General features: G+C 38.2%; 1 protein-coding gene and 1 long non-coding RNA gene across 2 annotated transcripts in view; both read right to left on the reverse strand.

Moving 5' to 3' along the window:
• Positions 1 to 2256: 2256 nt before the first annotated feature.
• The window catches only part of LOC138829087 (uncharacterized), a 41653-nt gene continuing 19729 nt past the window's right edge, over positions 2257 to 24180 (reverse strand). The window contains exons 3-5 of the long non-coding RNA XR_011372486.1: positions 3889 to 3998; positions 2674 to 2831; positions 2257 to 2301 (exon numbers count right to left, since the gene is read on the reverse strand). This is a non-coding gene — a long non-coding RNA (uncharacterized lncRNA). The remainder of the gene's footprint in view (positions 2302 to 2673; positions 2832 to 3888; positions 3999 to 24180) is intronic.
• On the reverse strand, positions 12596 to 13225 carry LOC138829022 (peptidyl-prolyl cis-trans isomerase A-like). Its single transcript, XM_070025023.1, has one exon. The coding sequence runs from the start codon at positions 13223 to 13225 to the stop codon at positions 12743 to 12745; it is 483 nt and encodes a 160-aa protein (XP_069881124.1). The 3' UTR covers positions 12596 to 12742.

The following is a 24180-nucleotide window of genomic DNA, read 5'->3' on the forward strand; positions in this document are numbered from 1 at the left end:
CTCTCCATTCCCACAGTGGAGCAAACTATTGAATTCTAAGGCTTATAACAAAATTTCAGTACAAGTAATAGTGATTTGATTTGAAGCAAGGACAATTTCACTAATAGTGATTTGGCTTTAAGCAAGGGCAATAGTAGGTACATATAAAGAATAGCTCTTCTCTTCAATTTCTGAATTTGAATTATGTACCCAATAGTTTTTCTAATTTGCAAATATTTCTAACCAGGATAACAACAGAATGGATTTTGAAGTTGTATCAGATAAATCTTCCTTTCATTGGTTAATATCTAACTGTACTACTTAAAGAATGATTTTTATTTTTTAATTTTCAAGGAAAAAACTAAATATAATTGTCATGTTGGACATGATATGATGTGAATTTTTTCAGGTTATTCTAAAGCAGTTCTGTGTGGTGATACAATACAAATTTTATTGTAATGCTTCTAACAATATAATTTAAGTGGCATCAAGTTCATTCAAAATGTGGTACAATCAACATGGCTTCCTAATTTCAGAATTTATTTTTATTTTTAAGTGTTTTTAATGGTTTTTATTGTAAAAATACTGTACAGAGGGGTTACAATCACATGAGCAAGGTAATGAGTACATTTCTTATCAAGCAATGTTGCCTCCTCCTTTGTTTTCCCTACCATCCCTTCCCTCCCATCTCTACAACTACATTTCCCCTCTCCCCTCCCCTCAGAATTTTTTATAAGTCAAAAGTAAGATTCCAATTATCAGACAATAGCTCATTTCTCCATCCCTCAGTTCACAGCCACTACTGATCTACTTCCTATTTCTACAGATTTGCCTTTTGTGAATATGTAAACCCAACTGTGTTGGTAGATTTTTTTTTCCCCCTTCCTTATCCATTGGTTTCTCTTCTCTACTCCTTTCAAGACCTCAGCAAACTTTGTGCTTTTGAGCATCAGCTTGTAGCTGACCTTGATTAGTAGCAGGAAGGGCTGCAATAAAGTTGGAGAAGAAAAGATGCATTTATTTCCTAGTTTCTTCCCTGTTCAGTTATGATTTAGTTTGACAATGGCTCTATCCTCCTTCGAGGACCAGGCTTCTGTTGGAGTCTCTTTCCAGCACAATTACAGCTCTCTTCAGACCCCAGTGACCCTCCTTTCCCCTCCTTCCTTCTTCAGATCTGTGTTGTAGGCTTCCTGGCATTGCACCCGGTGTATTAGTACCACCTTCTGTGTTGCTATTTTTGAACCTTCTTCCTAAGTAGTCCCTTAATTACACCCCTTCCCAAGTAGTCCCTTAATTACCCTCTCTCAGTGCTCTATTCCAGTGGGCTGTTCCCATGTGGAAAGCTAAATGATTACTACTCTGATTCATATCTGCATTTCCTGTTTGACTATTATGATTTTTTTAGCCTTAAAAAATGCACCTTTTATAGCCAGGTACCAATGGCTCACACATATGATACTAGCTACTCAGGAGGCTGAGATCTGAGGATCCTGGTTTGAAGTCAGCCAGGGAAGGAAAGTCCATGGGACTCTTATCTCCAGTTAATCACCAGAAAAGTGATGCTGTGGTTCAAAGTGGTAAAGCACTACACTTGAGCACAAAAGCTCAGGGACAGTGCCCAGGCGTTGAGTTCAAACTCCAGGATCAACAGAAAAATGTACCCTTTCTCCAAGAATATGCGAAGGCTGAGGGGAAAGTGTATACACAAAGTTTTAATGCAAATGTGCTAAAAATTAAATCAACGTGCAATTGTTGCTAGTTTAAGGTATTAGCTCGTTGTTTGTGGAATTTTTTCATCTCTCTCTTTAGTTTTATGTTCATGTCCTAATCAGACAATCAGACAAAATAATGTCTAACACATAGCATATATGCAATGAATTAGAGTGGACAATCAATAGTGAATACGTAATTGGAAGCATCAAAACTATCAGGAATTTATCTACTATTATTGCTAGCTCAAAATGAAAAAAAAGTATTTTTGGCTTAATTAAAAAAACACACTTACGGAAACATGTAGTTTTAAAGAAATATATTACAGATACATTTTGGCCTCATCTATACGTGGTCCATCTTCTAAAATAATCAGATGTTACTAGTGCCTCTTTCTCAAGATCCTCATTCCATTTGATGTCTATGTTCTTAGAACTAATCTTAGAGAGGTGGTCTAGGATGAGATGGTGTTTGTAGTTACTGAAATCCCAGTCAGCAATGAGCAATAAATGGTATATAATTCTTTCACTCTTCACTGAATTTTAGCTTGAGTAAATTAAAACTCTGGTAGATTTGTTCTTTCAGTCTGTCTGGACAGACGAGGAGAAAAATCTGTAAGTTTTAAGAGAATTTAGTCCAATTTTGATATTAAAATTCTCCTTATAAAAGCATCTATTCCAACTTCAGTATTCAACCACACAGCAATCTATTATTAGTTTGGAAATATCTTTGTGGCTTATTTTTTTCATTTTCATTTAGATATTTTGAATTTTCTGGGAAAAAAATAAGAATGCCAGACACTTTACGTATTAGCCAATGAATAGAACAATCTTGTATGAGAATTTTGTGTAAGATGTAGCACCCTATAATCACCCCATAAAATAAGAAATATTTACAAATGCCAGGCTTTCAGTGGCAGTGACTTAAATATGTTGTTCACACAACCGCTACGGCAAAGATATTGCTGTAAGAACATCCACCAACCTTGTCTCTCAATTCTTTATGAATGTATTTTTTTCTTTTGGAGGGGGGGATTTGTTGAAAGCAAGAACCATCAATCCTTCATTGACTTTCAGCTGAGGTTGGTGTAAACCCCGGTGTCTCCATATACTCTGAGAAATCACAGCACAGCTTTTCTGCTCCTAGAAGAATTAGAAATGAGTTTATTCACAAGGCATGTTTCATAAACCCCAGTATCATAAATCTGTGTCAATGGCAGCCGTTTACCCTCTCCAAACTGAGAGAGAAAGGTAAAGAAATACCTTCTGTTCTCCCAGAAGGAGAAATTTACCCCGAGGTTTATAAGGAAAAGAGCATCCGTGAGTGTTGAGGCTAACGTGTTTCTAAATATAGCCTGTACCCTATAAAAACAGCATATTGGAAAGACTAAAAGAAAATCGAGTTAATGATGATGTCATTAATCAGTTCTTACTGAGGAACTATCACAGTAGGTAAAACTGAGCTACATTAATGACCCAGTGTAGAAATAAAATCAATTCTCAGGACATAAAAACTTTTTAACACCGTGGGAATTGAGGCCTATTGCTTTTATAAATTGTTTTCTGCCCTTAGAAGGTAGAAGTTTATAGCATGGAAGACTTACCTTTACCAAGAAGCTTTCCTAAAGATATCTAACCAGTGGATTATTTAAAGGTTTGGTTTAAAAGTAAAAGAACTAGGAAATTTTAATTTATTCATGCTCCTTTGCTCCTTTCCCCACATCAAACACCTCAAAGTTGTCAAAAATATCAAGAGGCGTAGAGTATGTTTCTAGATTTAAAACAAAGAACCTACTTAAAATTATATTAAGGTAAATGTTTCTTTTCAGCTGTGAATTACAGAAATTATATGAGCTAGCAGATGAATCCTTCCTTGACTCATCCACAGGATTCAAAAAGGGAGCAAACAAAGCCAGAGATTGAGCAAATAGGAAGTGTAGTCCCCACCAGATCAATGAAGAACAAAGAGTTTGCATCCAACATAAACATGAAGCCCATTATTTGAACTGTTTCATACTGTGTATGTGTGTTTTTCTAAACTGCAATAAATCCACCATAAAAAGGTAATACTGACCTCACTTTTTTCCCCCTCAGCAGTGTCTTCCAAACACAAACACAAAAGTCCGATGTATTTGTAAGTGCTCAGGATAATGAAGTTAATAGATTGAGAGCAGCTCAATCCATTCATGATCACCCTTACCTCAAACTTTTAAAAAATGTTATTGCAATTTATGTTCTATGACTGGACTTCCATGAAGGCTCCTTTGTGACGTATTTCCCCAACTGATGTCAAGTTCTATCTTGAGGTTCCTTCAAATAAAAAGAAATGATGAAAGTGGATCCCTATTTGATACAATGAAGAAGAGAAGAGAGGGAGGAGAAGAGGGACTTGGGGATAATAAAAATTAGAGGGACATGGAGCATTGGATGTTTGAGAAAAGAAGAGGAGACAAGAAGAAGTAAGAACTTATGGAAACACTTATGTTGAAATGTATTCATGTGATTAATGTTAATTTTTATTCAAATAAATAAGAAAACAACTCTACTGTGCTCTTAGAATCCATGTTGATTTCTGAACAAACTTTGACTTTTAACAACAGTTCAAATTTAACAGTTAGAATTCTATATTTGGGTCAGAAAATGATGGAAACAGAATCACAGTTTTTTTAAGCTTTTATTATCATGGGATTATTAGTATACTTCTGAAGCAATAATAATGAAAAGTAATGCCACCATCTCTTGTAAATAGAGATCACTGTCAGTATAATTTTCTCTGATTCTACTGGGATAATTTCAAAAGACTCAAGGCTCCCACATTAACTTAGATTTATACCTAATGTCCTGTTTCCTAGTAAGAAATTCATCCTACAACCACTTTATCCTATCTCTTAAATGATTTTCAATCACTTTGAATGAATTCAGGCATTGTCTTTACCTGACCTGAAATGTTCCCCAAGATATTTCCAGAATGAAAAGGGCAATTGTTTCAGATTTATTTTGTGTTATATTGAGTTGGCCTCATGTCATTCTTCTCTATACCAAGTCAGAAATGAGTATGTTTCTATAATATTGTTTTATTTGGGAAGAAGTTGCGCTTGATAAGCATTTGCGGAGCTCTTTCTGCAAGATTCTGTGATAGGTCTCTGAAGGACCCCAAGAAAACAAAGATGGGTTTCCTGGCTTCAAGTAAAAAACAAAGCCACAAAGCACACATCAACTCAATGATAAATTCTAGAAGAGTAGGAAGGAAAGACTGATGCCTCCTCAGATTATCAAAGCATTATACAATCAGGTCTTGGAAATGAACTCAAATTTGGATCACTACATCCACAGCAGCTTACCTAAAGGTATGAGGTTTTATACTACTGCTTGCCAATAACAAAGGCCATGTTGATCAGTAATCCTCAGAAGTTCAAGGTGTTTCCCACCACCTTTCCTACTCTTTGTTACCTAATATATCACTAATTTCAACAACTGGAGGAGGCATGCTTGTTTTCTGCAAATGACAGTTTGTTCTTCAGAATGAAGCAACTGAATGAATATTTTCAATCGAATACATTTACAAGATAACTGTCTGGACCAAAAAGTAATCATAATTAAACTGTATTTTTACAAATGCAGAGGTTAATCTTTTTCTTGAAGTGAATAGCAATAGACTGCCTTATAAAAATATTCCAAACCTATCCAAATGCTGACCTAATTCCCTCTCTGCTATTTGGCCCCATCCATCAAAGGTGAAGGTGACAAAGTAGAGTTCTGAGGTGTCCTTGAGCCCTCATAAGGGAAATACGTAGGTAATGGCACTTGAAACCTGCCCCAAATGGTGTTCACTCACAATTCATCATGAGCTGGAAAATTCTGAGGTTCATGGATTGTGATGATAAATGAAAGGAAATTATTGAAACTGAAGATGCTTTCATTTCACTCAATTAGCTTCAGCAAAGATCCTTCAGGGCTTCAGAAGAGTGGCCTCTACGTTTAACATCAACTTGAAACGATTTGGGAATTCAGTGGTGTTTGGGACGATCACTGAGTGGTTGGCTTGTGGATATGTAACCTTCTCAACTGTAACAGCTCCAACATTAGTCTAATACACTGAGCCATAGGGCTCAAAGCATGGTAGACCAGCATAGCAGTAGCACTGGAGACAGTTAGAAATGCAATGTCTCGGATCCCAGGCCTGGTCCCTGGTATCACAGTCTTCATTTTAATCAGTTTTCCATGTGATTTGTGTATAGATTATGTTGAGTGATACCATGCCACTTTGACTTTAAGGAAAAACAGTAAAAACAAACAATAAGAACACCATATTCTCTAGAAACTTAGGGGCTGGTGTTGAAGGAAACATAGATAATTAAGTATCCAGAGAAGTTTTTGCATCTGTGTTTCTTGCATTGATATTGAAAGTGTGATTTGACCAATCATTACTTCCATAAGGAAAAGAAGCACCATTTGTCTTTTCTCCCCTGAGTACTTTATGGTACTGTGTTACTGCTTTTGATAGGCCTGGGGCCTGTGGTATGTCTCCTAGACAGAGACAATGAAGAATAGCTTGTTGCTAGCACAAACAAGAATGTAAGCCTCTATAATACAACTGTCACCTGCCAATTCACTCTTCTTTTAAATTCAGTCCTGAAGATCTCCCAGAGCCTGGCTAGATAGCACCTGGCTCATTTGAGACAGTCAAAGGATTGGGCTGAGATAAAAGTTGCTGATAGGAGCAACCAACCAGGACAGTGGTGAGTCTCATAGCCTGGTGATTCCGGGCATCTCCTTCTGCTTATCATTAAGGGCTCTTCTACTCTGTCAGTGTTTCCTTTTGAACTCTGAGGCTCCCATACCAATTCCATGCCAGAATAGTTAGTATCATTGGATCTCAAGCTCTACCTCTCTTTGAGCAACACAATTGACTAGTGATCTCATTCACTTTTAATTGAGAGAAATCGAAGTTATACCCAGATGTGAGTAGGAGAAGAAGAAAGAACCATGCCCACATTCTGGGCTCTCCAAACCTCCATAAACTCCAGGAAGAGAAAATGAAATGCTTGATGTGTCCACTTGAAGATACCCATGAGAAGTCAGCCAGTGAACCAGATGTGGGGGTTCCACTTATTAAAGGCAGAGTGTACACATATGAGTTGGGTCTTTTATCTTCCATTTCACTCATCTAACTTACCAGTGAGCACAGCCATGTGTCTTTCTGTGTGGCTAGATGGGATGTCACTGTGAGGCTGATGTATTGTTTCCACAGTGACCATGATCGCTCATGTGTTCTGGAGCCCATAGGAAGCTCAGATAAACTCCCTCTGATAAGGAAACCTAATGAGTTAAAACAGGATGTAGACAGTCACAGTCAATGAGCTTACAGGTAGTATGCAAATGAGACCCCTTTTTTTGAAGTTGTCCAGCGAAAACAATGCTCTATCACATCTTGCAGCTGGAAACTTTGTCTTATTATTATTTTTTAAAACAAAACCTTTTAAATTAGTATCTTAGGGAACAGTGTTTCTCAGAAATCAGGTGTTACTACAGGGAAAGGATGTGAGAGTTTGTGATTCACAAAGCTTTTCCTAATTAGTTAACTTCAAGACTCATTGGCTTCAATACAAGTAACTGGCCTTGTTCGCTTGAGGCATCTCAATGTCCAATGTGTGATAGGGTAGAGAGAGGATATCTAGGAAGAGGTTCTACATACCTGATCTCCCCAGATCATTGACAAAGAGTCCTTCTTACTGTGGCGAATTTATTTGCATTCTTTTGGGTGATCACTAAGACATGGCTTTAGAAAGATATGTGATCCTCTACTCTTTGAAGCAGCCAAGTTTCTCCTTCACTTGTGTCTCAAGAAGACTCTTCAACAGTTCAAGTACGAAGGAAATCATTCATGTGTTGAGCCATTGAATGGCCGGGTCTCTTGTACTTCCTAAATTGTCTTTAGATTGTAGAAATGAACTCACACTTAAAAGCCAACCTGGATGCAGAATAGGTTGTATAGTAAATTGACCTAACAAGAGAAAGCTCCATTCTCATTATGATTCATTAAGAAGTAAAATTTGTGTAGAGTTTAGACTCGTTTTAAAATAAGATGACTTGCTTAAAAGGGAACTTAATGTCTCTCCATCTATTATGAGACAGTTTAAAGTGTTTTCAGGGACCTGCTTCTTAAAGTTCAGGTTTATATCCTTCTTTCCCCCTAAATAAATGTTAAACCATTAAATAGCATTACTTTACTGGGCAGATATTCAGACTCGAAAGTTGTGTTTTTATGATGTTTGTCCTGAAGCTTCATAATTGAGTGTTAATTCAAAGGGAATATTTGCTATTTTTGCTAAAGTGAAACATGATTGGGTAGTGTTTCAAAATTTTGAAGAATTCTAAGATCAAAAGAACCCTAGGTTGAAAGGATTGGAGACAAGGTTCTAATTTCTGTGCCTTCTAAGAAGTAGGCTAGAATTTAAAAAGGAAATAAATTTCTAGAGTACAAAATGATAGCAGTGTCCCTAGCTTAGCGTTTTTGGACAGCTATGTCTGACTGCAAATTTCCTGGTATATTTTCTTTATTTCCTTTTCAGTAAACTTTTTCTTATCAGTAAACTTTTCTCAGTTTAAAGTGACACATCCAGTGTGTGTCTACTTCAGTAGAAAGCTGTTAAATTATTTAACTTCAAAATGAGCTATATCTCAGCCTTTGTAAGAGCTGTTCTTGGAATCAGTCTAATTTTGAGTGCTCATTCCTGGCTAGAACTTATTATTATTATTACTAGGAGAATACATGGTGACAGGTAGAGACAAAAAGGTCATGAAGAAGGTCATTTTTAAGCAGAAATGTGATTTATATGCTATAAAGCACTCTATTATTATTAGATAGAAATGAAAGTTGAGAATATGAGACATGAAAAGTCTCTTATTTCTGAAAGATAGATTTCAGATAGATTTAAGGAGGAAATTGTGCTATGCATTTTCATTTTACCAAGAATGAGACTGCCTGATAAGCAATGAAGTCCAACTTAGAAACAGATCTATGAGCTAAAGTAATTTTGTTATGTTTTAGCTTAAAATAGCTAAAATCCTCAATTTTGTGTGTTTAGGGAGATACCACACTTTATACATATAAAAATCACTTCCCCTTAAATGGCTAATTATTGGCTTTGAAATGGAAAAATCTATTAAACATTTTATCTCTGATAGCTCTGTGCCACTATACCATCACAATGGTCAATGCTTTGTGTGTTTTTGTATTGTTTTATTTTTCTGTGTATTTGAGGAAAGAATGGGAGGCAGAGGGAGAAAGAAGAGTTAACTACAGCTTTGAGTCGACATCAAACTATGACAGATTTTTTTTGAGAGTCAGGACCAGCTTTAGACTTATATACCAAACACCAAAAAGCAAAAGAAGGCTAATAAATTAAGATGACATCACAAGTTAGAGATGTCAGTCAGGTTGGCTCATGGAAGAGGGTTTTTTTCTTGCCTGGAGCAGTATCCCAAGTTCTTCAGTTCATCCATCTGTAACCCGTTGACTATGTTTCACACTGGTGATGAATTACACTCCGTTTCCTCCGTCTAATCCTTTTCATTTATTTATACTTTATGGAGGAAACATAAAAGGCTTCTTACAAAAATCCAACTGTTTCTGATAAACCTTGTCATGTGCAAATAATGGGGCCTTGTCAGGGCCAAGCTTTTCTGGAAATTTATACCTTCTAATAATAATTAAAAGGAAAAAAAAAGAAAATCAGAAACAAATAAGAAATATATTGAATTGGATTCAAAGCATGTTTGTGGCTTTGAATCAGTGGCAATAAAGCATTTTCCATAAAAAAATGTTTGAACATGGCAATGTAACTAAACCCCCTGTTCAGTTCAAATTTTAGATTCTTCAAATAGTGAGACCATGACTTCAATTTTTCAGCCTCAGGAAGAAAGAAAACATTTAGTTCTCAGTGAAGCATTATATTAATAGTCTGGATCAAGAACAATGAGAAAGAACTAAACAGGAAGATAAATTCTTGCTTGATCAAGGACTTTAAAACAGGCTAGAAAAGGGCACACAGCAAGAAGGTTTTCTTTTATTATTTTGAGGAATCTAAATTTATAGAAACAAAGACATACATTTTGACAATTTATAAAACCTATAAATCTGGGCCTTTAGTTCTACATATTTTTCCAGTGTTCAACCAATCAGTGTCCTAATAAATATTTTAAACATTTTATTAATAGTAATTCAGTAATTCCATAAATAAAGTATAATGTTTATTAATTGAATATCAGAGACATAATCAATTTTGTATTGATTTCTTGTACTTCCATATATTTCTGTTAATTAATAGAGACTTGCTAATCCTTAATGCTTCTATTTAATATATTTCATTAGCTTCAAAGTTCTGGTAAAGTATATTTTCCTCTTCTTGCATTTAAGTGCTCTGACTGTACAGTAAAATTTTCTAAGTATCTTCTAAAAACATTGATGCGGAGCTCCACCTAAGACAACCTGAAGGCAGATCTGTGTGTGTATGTGTTTATATGTCTGTGTGTGTTTTTGTGTGTATGTGTGTGTGTAAAATCCTGGGCATCTATATTTTAAAAGTCTTTCCAGTGATTATTACAAAAAAACCCACAAAAAACAAATTTCCTTTCTCTTCACCTCATGGTTGTCTGAAACTAGATCAGAATCTACTAATGTAAAAGGTTACCAAGGACCCCAGAAACTTACTCTCCTGGAAATGAACAATATTTCACATATAAGGAAGATAGGTAGGCAGAGTTCTGCATTAAAATCTAGGCTCTGTACTTATTTAAAATGTGATTTTGACGTTGCTTATGTAAAGGGCTGTAGGAAGAATACATAAGAATGCTGGAGGTCCTAGGTATAGGTATAGGTATAGCTTCAGGATAGATGTTTACTTTTATTTTTATTGTGAAAATACCATACAGAGGAGTCACAATTACATAGGCAAGAGAGCACATTTCTTATCAAGCATTGTTGTCTCCTCCTTGCTTCCCCTTCCCATCCCTTCCCATACTCCGCCCCTCCCCCCACCACATCCTCCCCCCACCCCCCACCAAAGTTGTTAAGTTCGTTTTTCGACATAACGATTTGTACATCTTATTGTTGCAATGGGTCCACCTAGTTAACTAGTATCCCTAGTAAACGATTTGTTTTTTCCTTTCCCCTCCACAAATTATACCAACATCAAAACCAGTGGAAGTATGGGTTATACTGTGGGGGAGGGACATACAAAGCAACATAGAAATCATCTTATAAATATGATAGAAACAATAGCATGAAAGGAAAAAAACAAAAATCATTTGAATATTATCTTGGGGTTCATTCCCCTAACATCAACTTATCTGACCTTTTCTGCTTGACGCAGACATATACTAGTTATTGCAAATAAGGGAAACGCAAGGACCTGTGTTTCTTTGGGCCTGGCTTACTTCACTTAATATAATTTTTTTCAAGTCTTTCCATTTCCTAACAAATGGGGCAATGTCATTCTTTCTGATGGAGGCACAGAATTCCACATTTTCTTGATCCATTCATCTAAGCATCTGGGTTGATTCTATATCTTAGCTATGGTAAATAATGCTGCAATAAACATAGTCGTGCTGGTAGCTTTAGTGTGGCCTAGTTTGTGATTATTTGGGTAAATGCCCAAAAGTGCGATTGCTGGGTCATAGGGGAGCTCTATGTGGAGTCTTTTGAGCAACCTTCATACTGCTTTCCAAAGTGGTTGAACAAGTTTACACTCCCACCAACAATGCAGTAAGGTTCCCTTCTGTCCGCATCTCCAGCATCTGTTATTAGAGTTCTTGATTATAGCCATTCTAACTGGGGTGAGGTGGTATCTCAATGTTGTTTTGATTTGCATTTCTTTTATGGCTAGAGAGGTAGAGCATTTTTTCATGTGTCTATTGGCCATCCTTCTTTCCTCTTCAGAGAAGTTTCTCTTTAAGTCTTTAACCCACTCATTTATTGGGCAGTTAAACATTACAGGATGGAATAGGAGAAACCCTAGGTCTCCTTGGCACAGGCCGAAATTTTCTTAATAGAGACCCAGAAACACAAGAAATCAAAGAAAGGTTGGACAAATGGGATTGCATGAAATTGCAGAGCTTCTGCATGGCAAAGGACATAGCTAGCAAGATCAATAGAAAGCCCATGGATTGGGAGAAGATCTTCACTAGCCATACAACAGACAAGGGTCTCATATCTAAAATATACCTGGAACTCAAAAAATCACATCTCCCAAAAACAAATCTTCAAAGATTTCTACTTTTAATAGTTTGACAGGAAGACATTTAAATCATGGAGATGGTAAAAGTTGACAACTGTCACTATTGTTAGAATGACCTTTGGGGAAACATGGAAGTAAGTACAGAACAACACTGGAGGCAAATGGAAACATTATTAGTTGGTCACTGGGAGACAACCAGTATATGAGAAGAGACAGCGACTCCATAGCTGCCTGGAACTTCCAGTGAACTGGAGATGTTCCCATCTCTGAGGAATGCATGGATGGAGAATACAAGAAAGCATTCCCCTCCCCGCCAACACAATACTTGGTGAGTCTTTTTTGCCAACTCTTCCTTCCTTGGGAAGGAAAAAAAGAGAGAGAGATGTCAATGAGAGTTCCTACATAGCTATGAAAGAAGATTGCAAGAAATAGTATATAATTTTTCCTCCTAAACTATCTATAAAACCAAAGCAAATAGCATAGATTGATGGATTATTTTCCTATTTGTTTATATAATTTGCAGCTAGCTCTCAGCAGTTCTAAACATGCTTAAGAACAAAGATAATACCTTTCCTATTTCCCTCCCTTCCCTTCTCCTCCCTCCCTTTTTTTTGTTGTTTAGTTTTTATTCATAATCATAAACTTAACTCTGCAATCCAGCTAGATTTGGAGAGGAGGGAAGAAAAACATGGAACCCAAAGAACTGCAGTGAGAGCACAAAGATGACAGGATATTGCAAGCAGATGGGGTGGAAGGGTGCTCTCCTGAGCTACAGAGGGAATGGTCTGGTGGTTATGGTAAACCAAATCAAATGTATTAGAGTTGTCCGCAGTCGGTAATGGTGACCTTCTTGCTGGTCTTGCCATTCCGGGACCCAAAGCCCTGCATGGCTTCCACGACTTCCATGCTCTCTTTCACCTTCCCAAAGACCACATGCTTGCCATCCAACCAATCAGTCTTGACAGTGCAGATGAAAAACTGGGAACCATGTGTGTTTGGTCCAGCATTTGCCATGGACACGATGCCAGGACCTGTATGCTTCAGGATGATATCCTCAAATTTCTCTCTGTAGATGAACTTGCCACCAGTGCCATTATGGCATGTTTTGTCACCACCCTGGCACATGAATCCTGGGATAATCCTGTGAAAGCAGGAACCCTTATAACCAAATCCTTTTTCTCCAGTGCTCAGAGCAGAAAGTTTTCTGCTGTCTTTGGAACTTTGTTTCAGCTTAAAGCAGACGCGGCCCAAGGGCTTGCCATCCGTGGCAATGTCGAAGAACACGGTGGGGTTGACCATGGCTGGCAGCTGGTAACCCCAAGTGACAGCAGCGTCTGCAAAGCCACCTCCTTCCCTTTTACCCTGTCTTTACTTCTGCCCTCCCCTCCCCTTCTCTTTTCCCCTTCCCTTTTCGTCTCTCTGTCACTTCTTTCCTTTTTCTTATTATATTTTTGAGAAAGGGTCTCTCTATGTGGTCCAGGCCGACACTGTAATCCCTATGTAGCCCTGGTTAGTTTAGAAATTATTTTACCTTCTTGGGTAGCTGGGATTGCATACTTGCACTATTATGCAAGTTTAAATCTTGGCCACTTTAAATTTCAGACCTTCCTTTCTTTATCTCTGTGCCAGAAGTGTTTCCAGGGGGAAAAAGAACACTGTGGTCCCCATAGGAATTCTTTCAATAAATGGCATGTATTCACAAGAGACTTAACCAAGAAGAAATGAAATCTATACTTACCTGATAAATATCATGCAAATCAAAAGACTTGTAGTTAGGTTAGGAAGGAAAACTCTAGACTATTCATACCCATTGTCAAAGTGCTTAAGAGTGTCAGTGAACTGTTTTGATGCATTAACAAAGGCAAAGTATCAAACCATTGGTGTTTCGTCCACCTGAGGATGGTAAGGCCAAATGCATGTAAATAGTCATGCTATCAAAATACATTGTCTGCTAGGATTAGAGCTACAATCAAAGACAATGACTTCCTGCACTCTGGCTTGTTTCTACATCACACAGTTTTGTGTCTGACTACTGTGTTAGTATGTACACTGTAAGTCAAATATTTCTAAGACAAAAAAATGAAGAGAATCATGAAACCTGTGTCTCCAGTGTGTTTGAGTTACACTAGACAGGGATGTATAAAAGTCCAGCAATGTGTATGTATATAGTTGATCTTGTTAGCTTATTTAGCAAGTAGACAGTTTCTGGTACCCAGGAAAACAAAACAAAATAATCTATGATCCATCCAGTTCATTAACTTGCTTTTTAATCTTTGCTTATTTCTTCATTTTTTTTTCATGTAATTACACTTCTGGACTGTGAAAAAATTTAGCAACCCCTGGATAAAAGGTTTTATTCACAATATAGAAAGGCTTTTGGCACCATTAAACCTTGGTTTTGCTAGAGATCTCTCAAAACAACCTTTTATCATCTTATCTGTAATCATTTCAAGCTATATTTCAATCTTAATGTGACTTTCTTTTAGCTGTGTGCATAGATCTGGCTACAGCTAAGCAGAAGCAGTCATCAGGAGTATTCATGCCAGAAGTTATTACAGCAGAAGGTTATGCTTTAAAATAAGGATGACAGTGGCTCAGCATTGAGTGTGAGTCAGTCTGAAGAATCTGAGTTCAAGCTAGATTGACAGAACCTTATGGTGGAGGAAGGGAGAGATAAAATGAAATTAGCTCTTTATTCCTAAAAATCATTTAAAATGATAAAATTTACAGTTGTATCAGATCTTTTAAAATTTTAGAAATTCAATTATGTCTGTGGCATACTACCTTATTGGAAATGGCGAAAAACATCTCTCAGAAATAAATGTCTCCCATTTTTCTTTCTCTCACCTCTCACCCACCATACTGCATTCATCTCCGTGCATGGCTGCCTCCACATGCTGCTTCATTTCAACTCATTTGGAGGTTAGAACATTTACAAGCCCGTTTTCCTTTGGTAAATCTTAATCTATTGGGAAACAGCCATTTCCAATGAAATGCTAAGAGGAATTGGGAGACCAATTTGATGTACAGGGCTTGATGGGAAAATGTTTCTAGTATTTATTTATTTATTATTTGGGAGATATTTCAAGATTTGGAGAGATATAGTTTCTTTTTTTCAAGCACCCTCAATCTCTACTTTTGTTTTTGTTTGTATGAAAGGCGGTCTTCGGACTTGAACGTGGGTAGCAAGGACTTCCAGATGAGAGAGTCTCTCACAAGGTAAAGTTCTCACCTGGCAATTTAGAAATGAGAATTTGAACAGCTACATAATCAAATAGATCTGCAAACCTTTCCATGAACCCTGTCCAGCTTTTCGATGAGTTTTCAGCAAACCTGGGCTGAGTTTGGAGAAATTCAAAGCAATTTTATGGTTGCAGATGGAAGCCAGGCCCAACTAAGCAGTTTAAATGAACCTGAAACTCAAGGGCCACTTCAAGGGGTCTGAACCCAAGCAAACCAAAACAAAGTAATGGTTCCCAGTGCACATTGCACGTCCCTGATGCATTGTCTTGGCAGAAGCTCTATGTGAATTTGTTTTCTATTATCCCAAAGTGATAAGTGATAAAATTAAGAAAGATTTCCAACATGGTTGGTCTGGAAGGTCTGTAGCATTCAGAGGCAGAGCACATAGACTTTCAGGCATCACTCCTTTTACAGGAACAAATGACTCAGAAATTAAGCAAGAAAGTTTAAACTACCCCAACAATTAATTAAATGAAGAGATTGGAATCTCAAGGCTGAAGGGGCTATTCCTAAACTCTTCCTGGGATAGAGCTGAAGGATTGGAGGTAGAATTTTTCTCTAACCTTTGTCTCAGAAGTAAAAAGAAACAAAAATAAAAGCAAAGATGACAGAACTAAATAATTTTGGCCACTGGGCTTGCTGTATGGATTTAGATCCCGCATCAAGGGCCTCGGTTGACCATTGGGTTCCACGTGGTGTTAAGTGACTATCTTGCCTGCTTGCTGGAGCTGGGGAGCTTTAGATTGAGAGTGCCTGGGGTCCAGCAACTAGCCTAGAAGGTCTTGATTTCTGAAAGATCATACTGGCTTCATCACAAGGACTTTAATCAGTAGTGTGTGTGTGTGTGTGTGTGTGTGTGTGTGTGTGTGTGAGAGAGAGAGAGAGAGAGAGAGAGAGAGAGAGAGAGAGAGAGAGAGAGAGAGAGAGAGAGAGAGAGAGAGAGAGAGAGAGAGAAAGACAGAGAGAGAGAGAGAGACAGTGATGTTCCACTAATATTTTCTGGGAGCATCAGATAACTTGGAAGAGACTGTGAACATTAGACTCGCTCACAATTTTTGGAGTAAGCCAATTAATTAATTTTTAATTTGATATCAAACATTATTAAGGATCCAAACTTTCCAACTGGTTTATAGAGGGAGGAGAATGAATGACTATCTTGTCCTGTAAACCAGACATTTCCAGCTGATATTTAGTTTCTAGCAACTTCCCAGAGAATTAAATGAACACACAGGTGGTGGGTTTGGAACAGTCCTCCTAGAAGTGAAGCCAAGGTTAAAGAACAAAAAATATTGAGCATTGACACCTTTGCTGCAGGGTTGTTTTGTCAGGGTATATTTTCCTACCATGGACTGTCAAATATGGAGAGAAGACTGATGTCTAACAATTATTACTTATTTTTATGTCATTTTCCCATAGGTAGCATTATACACTAGTTTGTATACACTGGTCATACTCTGGCCCCAGAGCATAGTTTTTCAGCCTTAGACTTAAAAATTTTAGTTCTATTGCTGCACAAAATACATCAAATGTGTCTCCCATGAATCAACTTGCTATAGGAACTATCTATAAGAAAAATTATTTAGGAAGCCTTTGTTAGTACTTGCAACCAGGAAGACACTATGCCCGTCATTAAAGTTACCAAAAGGGATCAATGCTACGGATAATCTATATTCTCAGCATAAAAGAAAAACCTTAAATTTTTGTCATGATTTTAATCCTGTTCAAAAAATACTTCCTGCCTTAGACATCAGAAAGATAAATTTTCTAGAAGAGAAATATATTTTAATAATGATTATGATAAATATATCTTCCCCTGATCCGATTGGAAAGGTCCAAAACACATGGTCATGTCTATGGAGGTCAACTGATGTCACAAAACATAATCCTGGGGCTGCGAAGTTGGCTCAGAGGTAAAGTGCTTGCCTCACATGCATGAGGCCCTGGGTTTGATTCCTCAGCACCACATAAGCAGAAAAAAGCTGGAAGTGGAGCTGTGGCTCATGGTAGGGTTCTAACCTTGAGCTGAATCACTGAGGGAGAGTGCCCAGGCCCAGAGTTCAGCCGCCATGACAGACAAAAAAACAAAAATGAAAACAAAAAAACCCCATAATCCTGTTTTGGGATGTAGAATCTTCTGTATCTTGGGTTCCTTGAAAGCAGACCATGAAAAATACACTTAATGTTTGGTCCTAAAGCAGGAGGAATGAATGGAAAAGAAGAATGAGGCAGAGAAAGGTAAAGGACAAATATAAGGCAGAGTACTATTTGGATATTGGTTGGTCATAACTTTCAGAGAGCATAGTTGATTTCCAACTTGACTCCTTGGAATCACTGTTCCTTGAAGAAGTTCATCATGGGAGAAACAAGTAGAGGAATACATATGACATTATCTTGTTTTCTCAGCTCCAATCACTTATTAGTCAATGTTTTCCTCACTGTTTATAATTCCCTAAAGTTATGGGACTATCTTGACAGTCACTAAGGAAACAAAATCCCACACCCTTCTGTGTAGCCCTTCTTCTGGATGCAGAAATGGAATGATTCAGAACCTTCAAGACTGTAACAAACATGGAGCTGCTGAGTTTTCTCCCCAATCCATTGTGGATGGAGCTGTGCCAGGGTGTGTAGTGCACCATTACAGAGCCTGAGACAGGCTGTGAGATTGGAAGATGATTGCAGTGTGGTGGCAGTGGCCAACAGCTTCTGGAGCAAGCAGCTACGAGTTCAGGGTATAGCCAGGAAAATCTGAGAAGATTCACACTGATGCAGACTCTACAACCTTCCAGCTAGAAGGTTCATTGCATGGAAAGCCTGAAGTGGATGGATGAGTCTCCTTTAGTACTTGCAATGGGGTCTAGTCAACTAGGGAAGACCAAAATCCCATTTCCCTCTTGGCATTTGGACCTTGCTTTCCTGAATTCACTGAGTTTAGAAAACAGAACCAGAGGAGCAACAGCCATTCTCCAGTTCAAATCTTCACTTTTCTCTATTCACTAATTCTGTATGGGCCTTTTTGCCCCTCTGCTTATCTCTGAAATGCCAGTAGCTTCTAGCTCAGAATTTCTAAACTGTGGTTCTGAACAATGCCTGCCAATGAATTCTCATCCCCAAACATTAACTCTAAACCTTTGCCCTCATCATTATGAGCTCATGTCCTCTACAAGACAGGTATTTCCTACCATTTGCACACAAGGAAAACTGAAACGTAAGGCAGATCAACATCCTTGCAAACTAGGGTCTAACCTCGGGTGGTTCTGCTCCAGGGTGTGTGTTTTTTTAAGCAGTACACAGCAGCTTTCATGCTCATTATTGCATTAGAGGGCCGAGGGAGTCATGCTGTAAGGTCAGACTGTGTTGTTGAATCCCATATATTCTAAACACATTATAGCAATTTATTTTATTGTGCTTGCTGTTGAGACAAACCACTGAATCTCCTGAAAGATGGTGCTCCTGGAGACAGATTAGGGATTACTCCCTTAAGCTGTGGCCGTTGGTTCTGTGTTCCTCCAAGTGTAAAGCTGTGGTGATCTCTTGTATGTACCTTGGTGTTTTTAGGCCAGGATTGATAACCACAGTCAACTCCTGAAGTATTTATATTTAGAATTTCTTGTTGTTGTTGTTGTTTTTGTTTCAGATACATTAGGGTATTTTTTCTTACTGCTAGCTGAAAACAAAGTTGGAGTGAAGAGGATCCGGCTATATATTTTTCCTTTTATTGTTATCTTTAAGTAGTTGTACAAAGGAGTTGCCATTTAACAGTCAGTTTATGAATACAATTTATCTCTATCAATGTCGCCCCTGTCAATACCTCCATCCCTGTCCTACCTTAATATGAGATATACATTAAATTCTTGACTTTTCAGAAGGTATTATCAGAGTACAGAAGAGAGCAGAAAGGGCTTCAATACCTGTTCAGATCTCAGACAGACAGCCTCCTGCTGACTCTTGATGACTTTCCCAATTCATAGTCAGACATCTGTGCCATTATGGTGCCTTCGTTGCATGCCCCACTTGCTTTTTGTAGGGTACAGAATAAAATAAAGTAGCTGAAACATGACCAAAAATGAGGCTATCACTACTCCAAAAACCTTTTTTCTGTTAAAGGCCCAAACAGGTAGATGGCAGGTAGTTTATCCAGCCAAAAAGAGCAAACCAGATGATGGAAATTGAAGCCAGAGCCTTTCCTAAAATTGGTATTTCCAGACACATTCACCAACCAGCTCAACCTGACTGTATTTGAATGCTAACAGTGGGTGAAGTCCACATCTGAAATCCTCCTCCAACATGCGCTTTCCTCCATTACCACAAGCGCTAAGCAAGGAATGTCTGGACCTCATTTGCCTACCTGTCTAAAAGAACTTCTTAACTGCTCGCACTTCTCATGTCTCCTCTTCTGTTTGTTCTCAGTGGTTCTGCTAGTATTTTCTACAGTTTGATATGTGTTAAGTTCATATATGTTGAACATGTTGAAAAGATGGGCCTCTAGCATGGGACACAGCAATGTAAGCAACCTTAATTTTAATAGCAATCCCATGTAATTTTGTCTTGGTAGCTATTACTTTTCAATATGATCCAGGATGTTTTCTAAAACATAGTAATAACACAGCATGGTTTTTCTTTATAAACAGGTGTCATGTTTCTACAATAGGTATGGATACAGACTAGATGTAAAGGCAAGGAAGGACTTTCAGACTCAAAAGACAGAGGACTAAAAGGAACGTGTATTTACCAGAATTGATTTTTAAAGGCACAGGGTAATAGGGGGCTAGAACTCCCTTGTTCAGATAAAGCTAGATAGGGTAGCTATAGCTTGAACAGAAACTCCTACTGTCTCCAACATTCTTACTTCAAAAAGATTGTAGAATGAGCTGCATGGCCTTTGCCAGGAGCTGAAAATATCGAATTTACAAAAGACACTTTTCAATATCAATGACAGAGGCAGAGCAGCGTGCTACCTGACACTTTTTCTCCACCTATAGTTTCCAGTTTGTGTAGATGATTATTCTCTTTGAACTGAGCCATACTCATCAACTGTTAAATTATCAAGGCAAGTAGAATAGAAGAGTGGAGCAAGGGACTGAAGTCCTTAGTAGTTGGAACAATAGAGGCTTACATCATTGATCCCAGTATTAAACAGAATATAAGCATCATCAAGGTCCAAATGACAAAGCAAGGCAAATCTCTGAGGAGGCCATTTCCCTACTTTAAAACAATCGATGTGTTTCTATTGATGCTTGGGAGGTTCTGATGTCCCCGACTGACATGAAGAGTCTTCACAGCCAGCGTCAGCAAGTACACAAGTACACTTCCCAGCATCTGCCTCTCTCTTAATGTAGGCAGCGTGGCCCCTTTGGAGCATTTGCCGGTTTTTAAATTGCTGACCTCTTTCAAATTTCCACAGTGTTTTCTTTTGTTCTTCCCTCTACCTAGACTTTTCGATGATTCATTCTGAAAAACAACAACAATGACAACATAGAAGACAATAATGGAACTTTCTTTCTGGATCAATGAATGAATCAGTGAGTCAATGAGGAACTAGGTTGGGGAAAGCACAACATTTCTCCCAAACTGAAGTTAGCTAGTGCCACAGATGTGGTGAGAAGCCCGTTCTCCCGAGGCATTCGCATTCACACCCAGCGACGCCTTTCTGATCCTATTCCTCAGAAGGGCTGTTTACCAGTACTATAGTAACCTGCCTCAACTCAGGTTCACCTCTCCCTTTCAGTGTGTATCGCCTCTGTAGTTTTGAGGTATAGCTCATCTCACCGTCAACCATCTCACTCAGGCGTTGGAAACCTCTGGCTCCAACTGTGACAAATTGGCAGTTTGTCATAGTTGGAGTCATTAGACCCAGTCATTTCCCTGGCCATTTGATAAGCAAGCCACATTTACCACAACTGGGTATTAAAAGTGTTCCAAAACTGGGAGAAAGCAAGGGGAGGGGTGACACCATTCAAAAAGAAATGCACTCACTACCTGACTTATGTAATTGTAACTGTACTTACGTATCTGTGTACATCATCCTTACAATAACAATTTAAAAGTATTCTTTAGTTATGTCCTCAACACTGGAACCTTAGAGGCCAGGAGGAGACTCTAATCTTGAGGAGGAAGAAGCAAGAACACAGAAGACATGTAAAAGGAGTGGGAATCACACGTACTCCACACACAGCTAAGTCCCTTCTACCTACTAAGCTACAGCTTCAAGTTTAGAAAGGCCCTCTTACCAGAGGGCCTTTGTAAGGACAGAAAAAAATAAAAATTCAGCTTGCGAGTTTCCTGAGAGACAGAAATCTGATTTCAGAATGTAGTATATGCACATCCTCACTTTGTAGATTGTCACTTTATTTATTCTTATGCTTAACTCAACAAATGGCTGCTGGGTATTTCTTATGTCATTAAATATCAGTGGCAGAGCCCAAAGAATAGAAAGTAAGATACTGCTTTGTTTACTTCCATTGACACTCTGCATTTCAGCAGCAAGCCCACAGGAGACCTCCGGATGTATTCACAATGACGATGACAGAAGTTTAAATAAATGCAGTAGGTTCCCACCAGTTTGTAGTGCAATAAATCTGAATGCATGAATGGAGAAACTCTTGAAGGGATCTTTTTTTTTTCCTGGAGGTAAAATGTAGCCAGTGCATTGTATTTTTTTTGCTAAATTTTGTGGTGGGAGCAAGGACACAGGGGAAAAGAAAAAGAAAAAAAAACTTCAGCAGAGATTCAGAAGCTCACTAGCACTGTCCAAGCCCTTAGCACTGTCTACCCGTCCCTCTAGAAACTGAAACTACAGAATACTCAGACAAACATTGCTTCCTCTGTTTTTAAAAGAGATCTGGGGGATGATTCTAACATGATGATTTTGGAAGTGAGACACCTGAGCTAAAAGAATGTCCTTTTGAAGGTCACTAGTGTACATGGTGGCATCTATTGGCTTGGAGCCCAGGTCCCTTGTCACTGGGTTTCATGCCCAGCCCCCTTCAATTGTTACAATTTCAATCCTAGAGTTAAGCAAGGCAAATGGCAACCTTGAAGAGCCAAGATGCTAATTTGAAAATACCCAGGGTCTTGTACCAATGGAATCCTCGGAAGAATGTGATGCTGCTTTACCTCACTGGGGCTGTGGGAATATACATTACATTCCTTTGAGAACTTGAGAAGGTCGAGGTATTGAAGTTAAGGGACAGGTGCCTGTTTGGGACATTGAGATGAGGTTCCCTAGTCTCTAGACTTAAATGCAAAGTTTAAGAATGTAGATGGATCTGGAAGCTAAAGAAGTGACTGAGCAAAACATAAATTGTCAATGTGAAACCAGACAGAACTGGAGCATCTAGACACAGAGGCATTGAGATAGAAACCTCATGAGACAGATAGTGTGAATTGTCCACAGGGCTCAGAGTCCACAGGAAGGAAAGGATAGCTGTAACATCTCCTCATCAGGCTCCAGTGGCCCTAGGTATGCAGACAGCACAGCTCCACATGGTCAGATTGACAGAACATTGGCAGGAGTCTTTTTGCTTTCGCTCAGAGGACATCAGTTCCCTGTACTCTCCCATTCCTTTTAATAAAGCCGCTGGGCTTCTCTCCTTGGAGGTTATTTCAGCCTTCTTTACAACATGACATGGTAGGAAGCAAAGGGCTTCCACTGCAGCCATCACCTTACAAGAACTACCGTAAAAGAAGCACTGGCCTAGCACTTATGTTTTCTAAAAGGAACTTACATGAACCTTGTTTATATTTTTTCTCTTCTTCATTATATGTTTTGAAATGAGTCAAACCTCTTTGTTGTTACATTTTGTAGTTCTGGTCTTGAATGTAGCTCTCTTGCCTATGTAAGGGATGTCATGAATTAATTGTTTAAAACCTTAATATCATTGAGGTCATGTCATTTGAAGGTCATGGTTTCCCTAAAGCAAATGCCAATCTATTTCCTTCCCAGGTGCCTTTATCTTTTGCTACCTAGTCTATTGCTTTAGAGTTTTGAATGAAGTGGAGGAGTAATTTCAATTGATGGCCAATTCCAGTTATAATAAAGACAGTTTTATGATATCTAAACTCTCTTGTTTTCTGTACCTACTTACACATACTCAGATAGGTAACCTTGAGTAAGACTAATCTATTCTTTTCTTGAACAGTGAGAGTGTCAAACTACAACCTACTTCTTGCTTATTAACCCAATACTTTCATGCTAATTACTAGGAATGTTTTTTGTTCCATGACTAAAACCCTCCACTCCTATAGAGCCATCTTGGAAGTGTAGACTGTGGAACAGACTGACAACAGGGCAAGTTTGTACAAGTCCTCCTACTTCATCATTACTAGAAAAGTGATTCATAAAGCATGAATCCTATTGATCAGTGGTCAAAAACAGCGTATTTTAAAGAAAGACCTGAAGAATAGTATGGGTAACTTAGGCTTAATATTAATTCATTTCATGGTGATTTCCACTTCTTGTTTATGTTCTATTTCTTCGTTGGTTTATTGTTCTCAATTTCACCCCTTATTTCCCACATTGTTGTTGCTAATGGAGTAATTGATGAAGTATGCTCTGCTGAAGTGATGTGCATTTTTTTTTATAGCTGTCTTCTTGAGGCACAGTAAAAACCTTAAACAGCCTTGAAATTAAATGTAATATATTTGCATCTGTATAGTTTTTATTTTAGCATCTGGAAACCATTTAGCCAGTTATTTATTTGAAAACTGGTCTTAGAGCAGTAAAAGGCCATGGACTGGAGCTGTGTCTGCACTGAGCTACTGAATCAAGTCCGACTAGCAGCTATGATTAAATCCAGTCGGGAGGCTGACCCAGTGGGAAAGGGCTGTTCCAATACAAATTGGAACCTTCACTGCTTCATGAAAGACATGAGCCACAATCTTTATCGCTTGAGATTTAGTTGGGACTCCAACTAGCCTAAGCAAATAGATAGAAAGTGACTTTCTTGCTGGATCTCAGAATTTCATTGGAATCTCCATCATCATGGGAATTTAACAAGTTTAACTGCTATCAA

The sequence above is a fragment of the Dipodomys merriami genome, unplaced genomic scaffold (assembly GCF_024711535.1).
Source record: "Dipodomys merriami isolate MVZ:Mamm:240054 unplaced genomic scaffold, mDipMer1.0.p SCAF_1, whole genome shotgun sequence".
Classification (NCBI taxonomy): domain Eukaryota; kingdom Metazoa; phylum Chordata; class Mammalia; order Rodentia; family Heteromyidae; genus Dipodomys; species Dipodomys merriami.

Bases quoted from the DNA above. Each gene is read 5' to 3' on its own strand.
- LOC138829022 (XM_070025023.1), bottom strand. From the start codon at position 13,225: ATGGTCAACCCCACCGTGTTCTTCGACATTGCCACGGATGGCAAGCCC.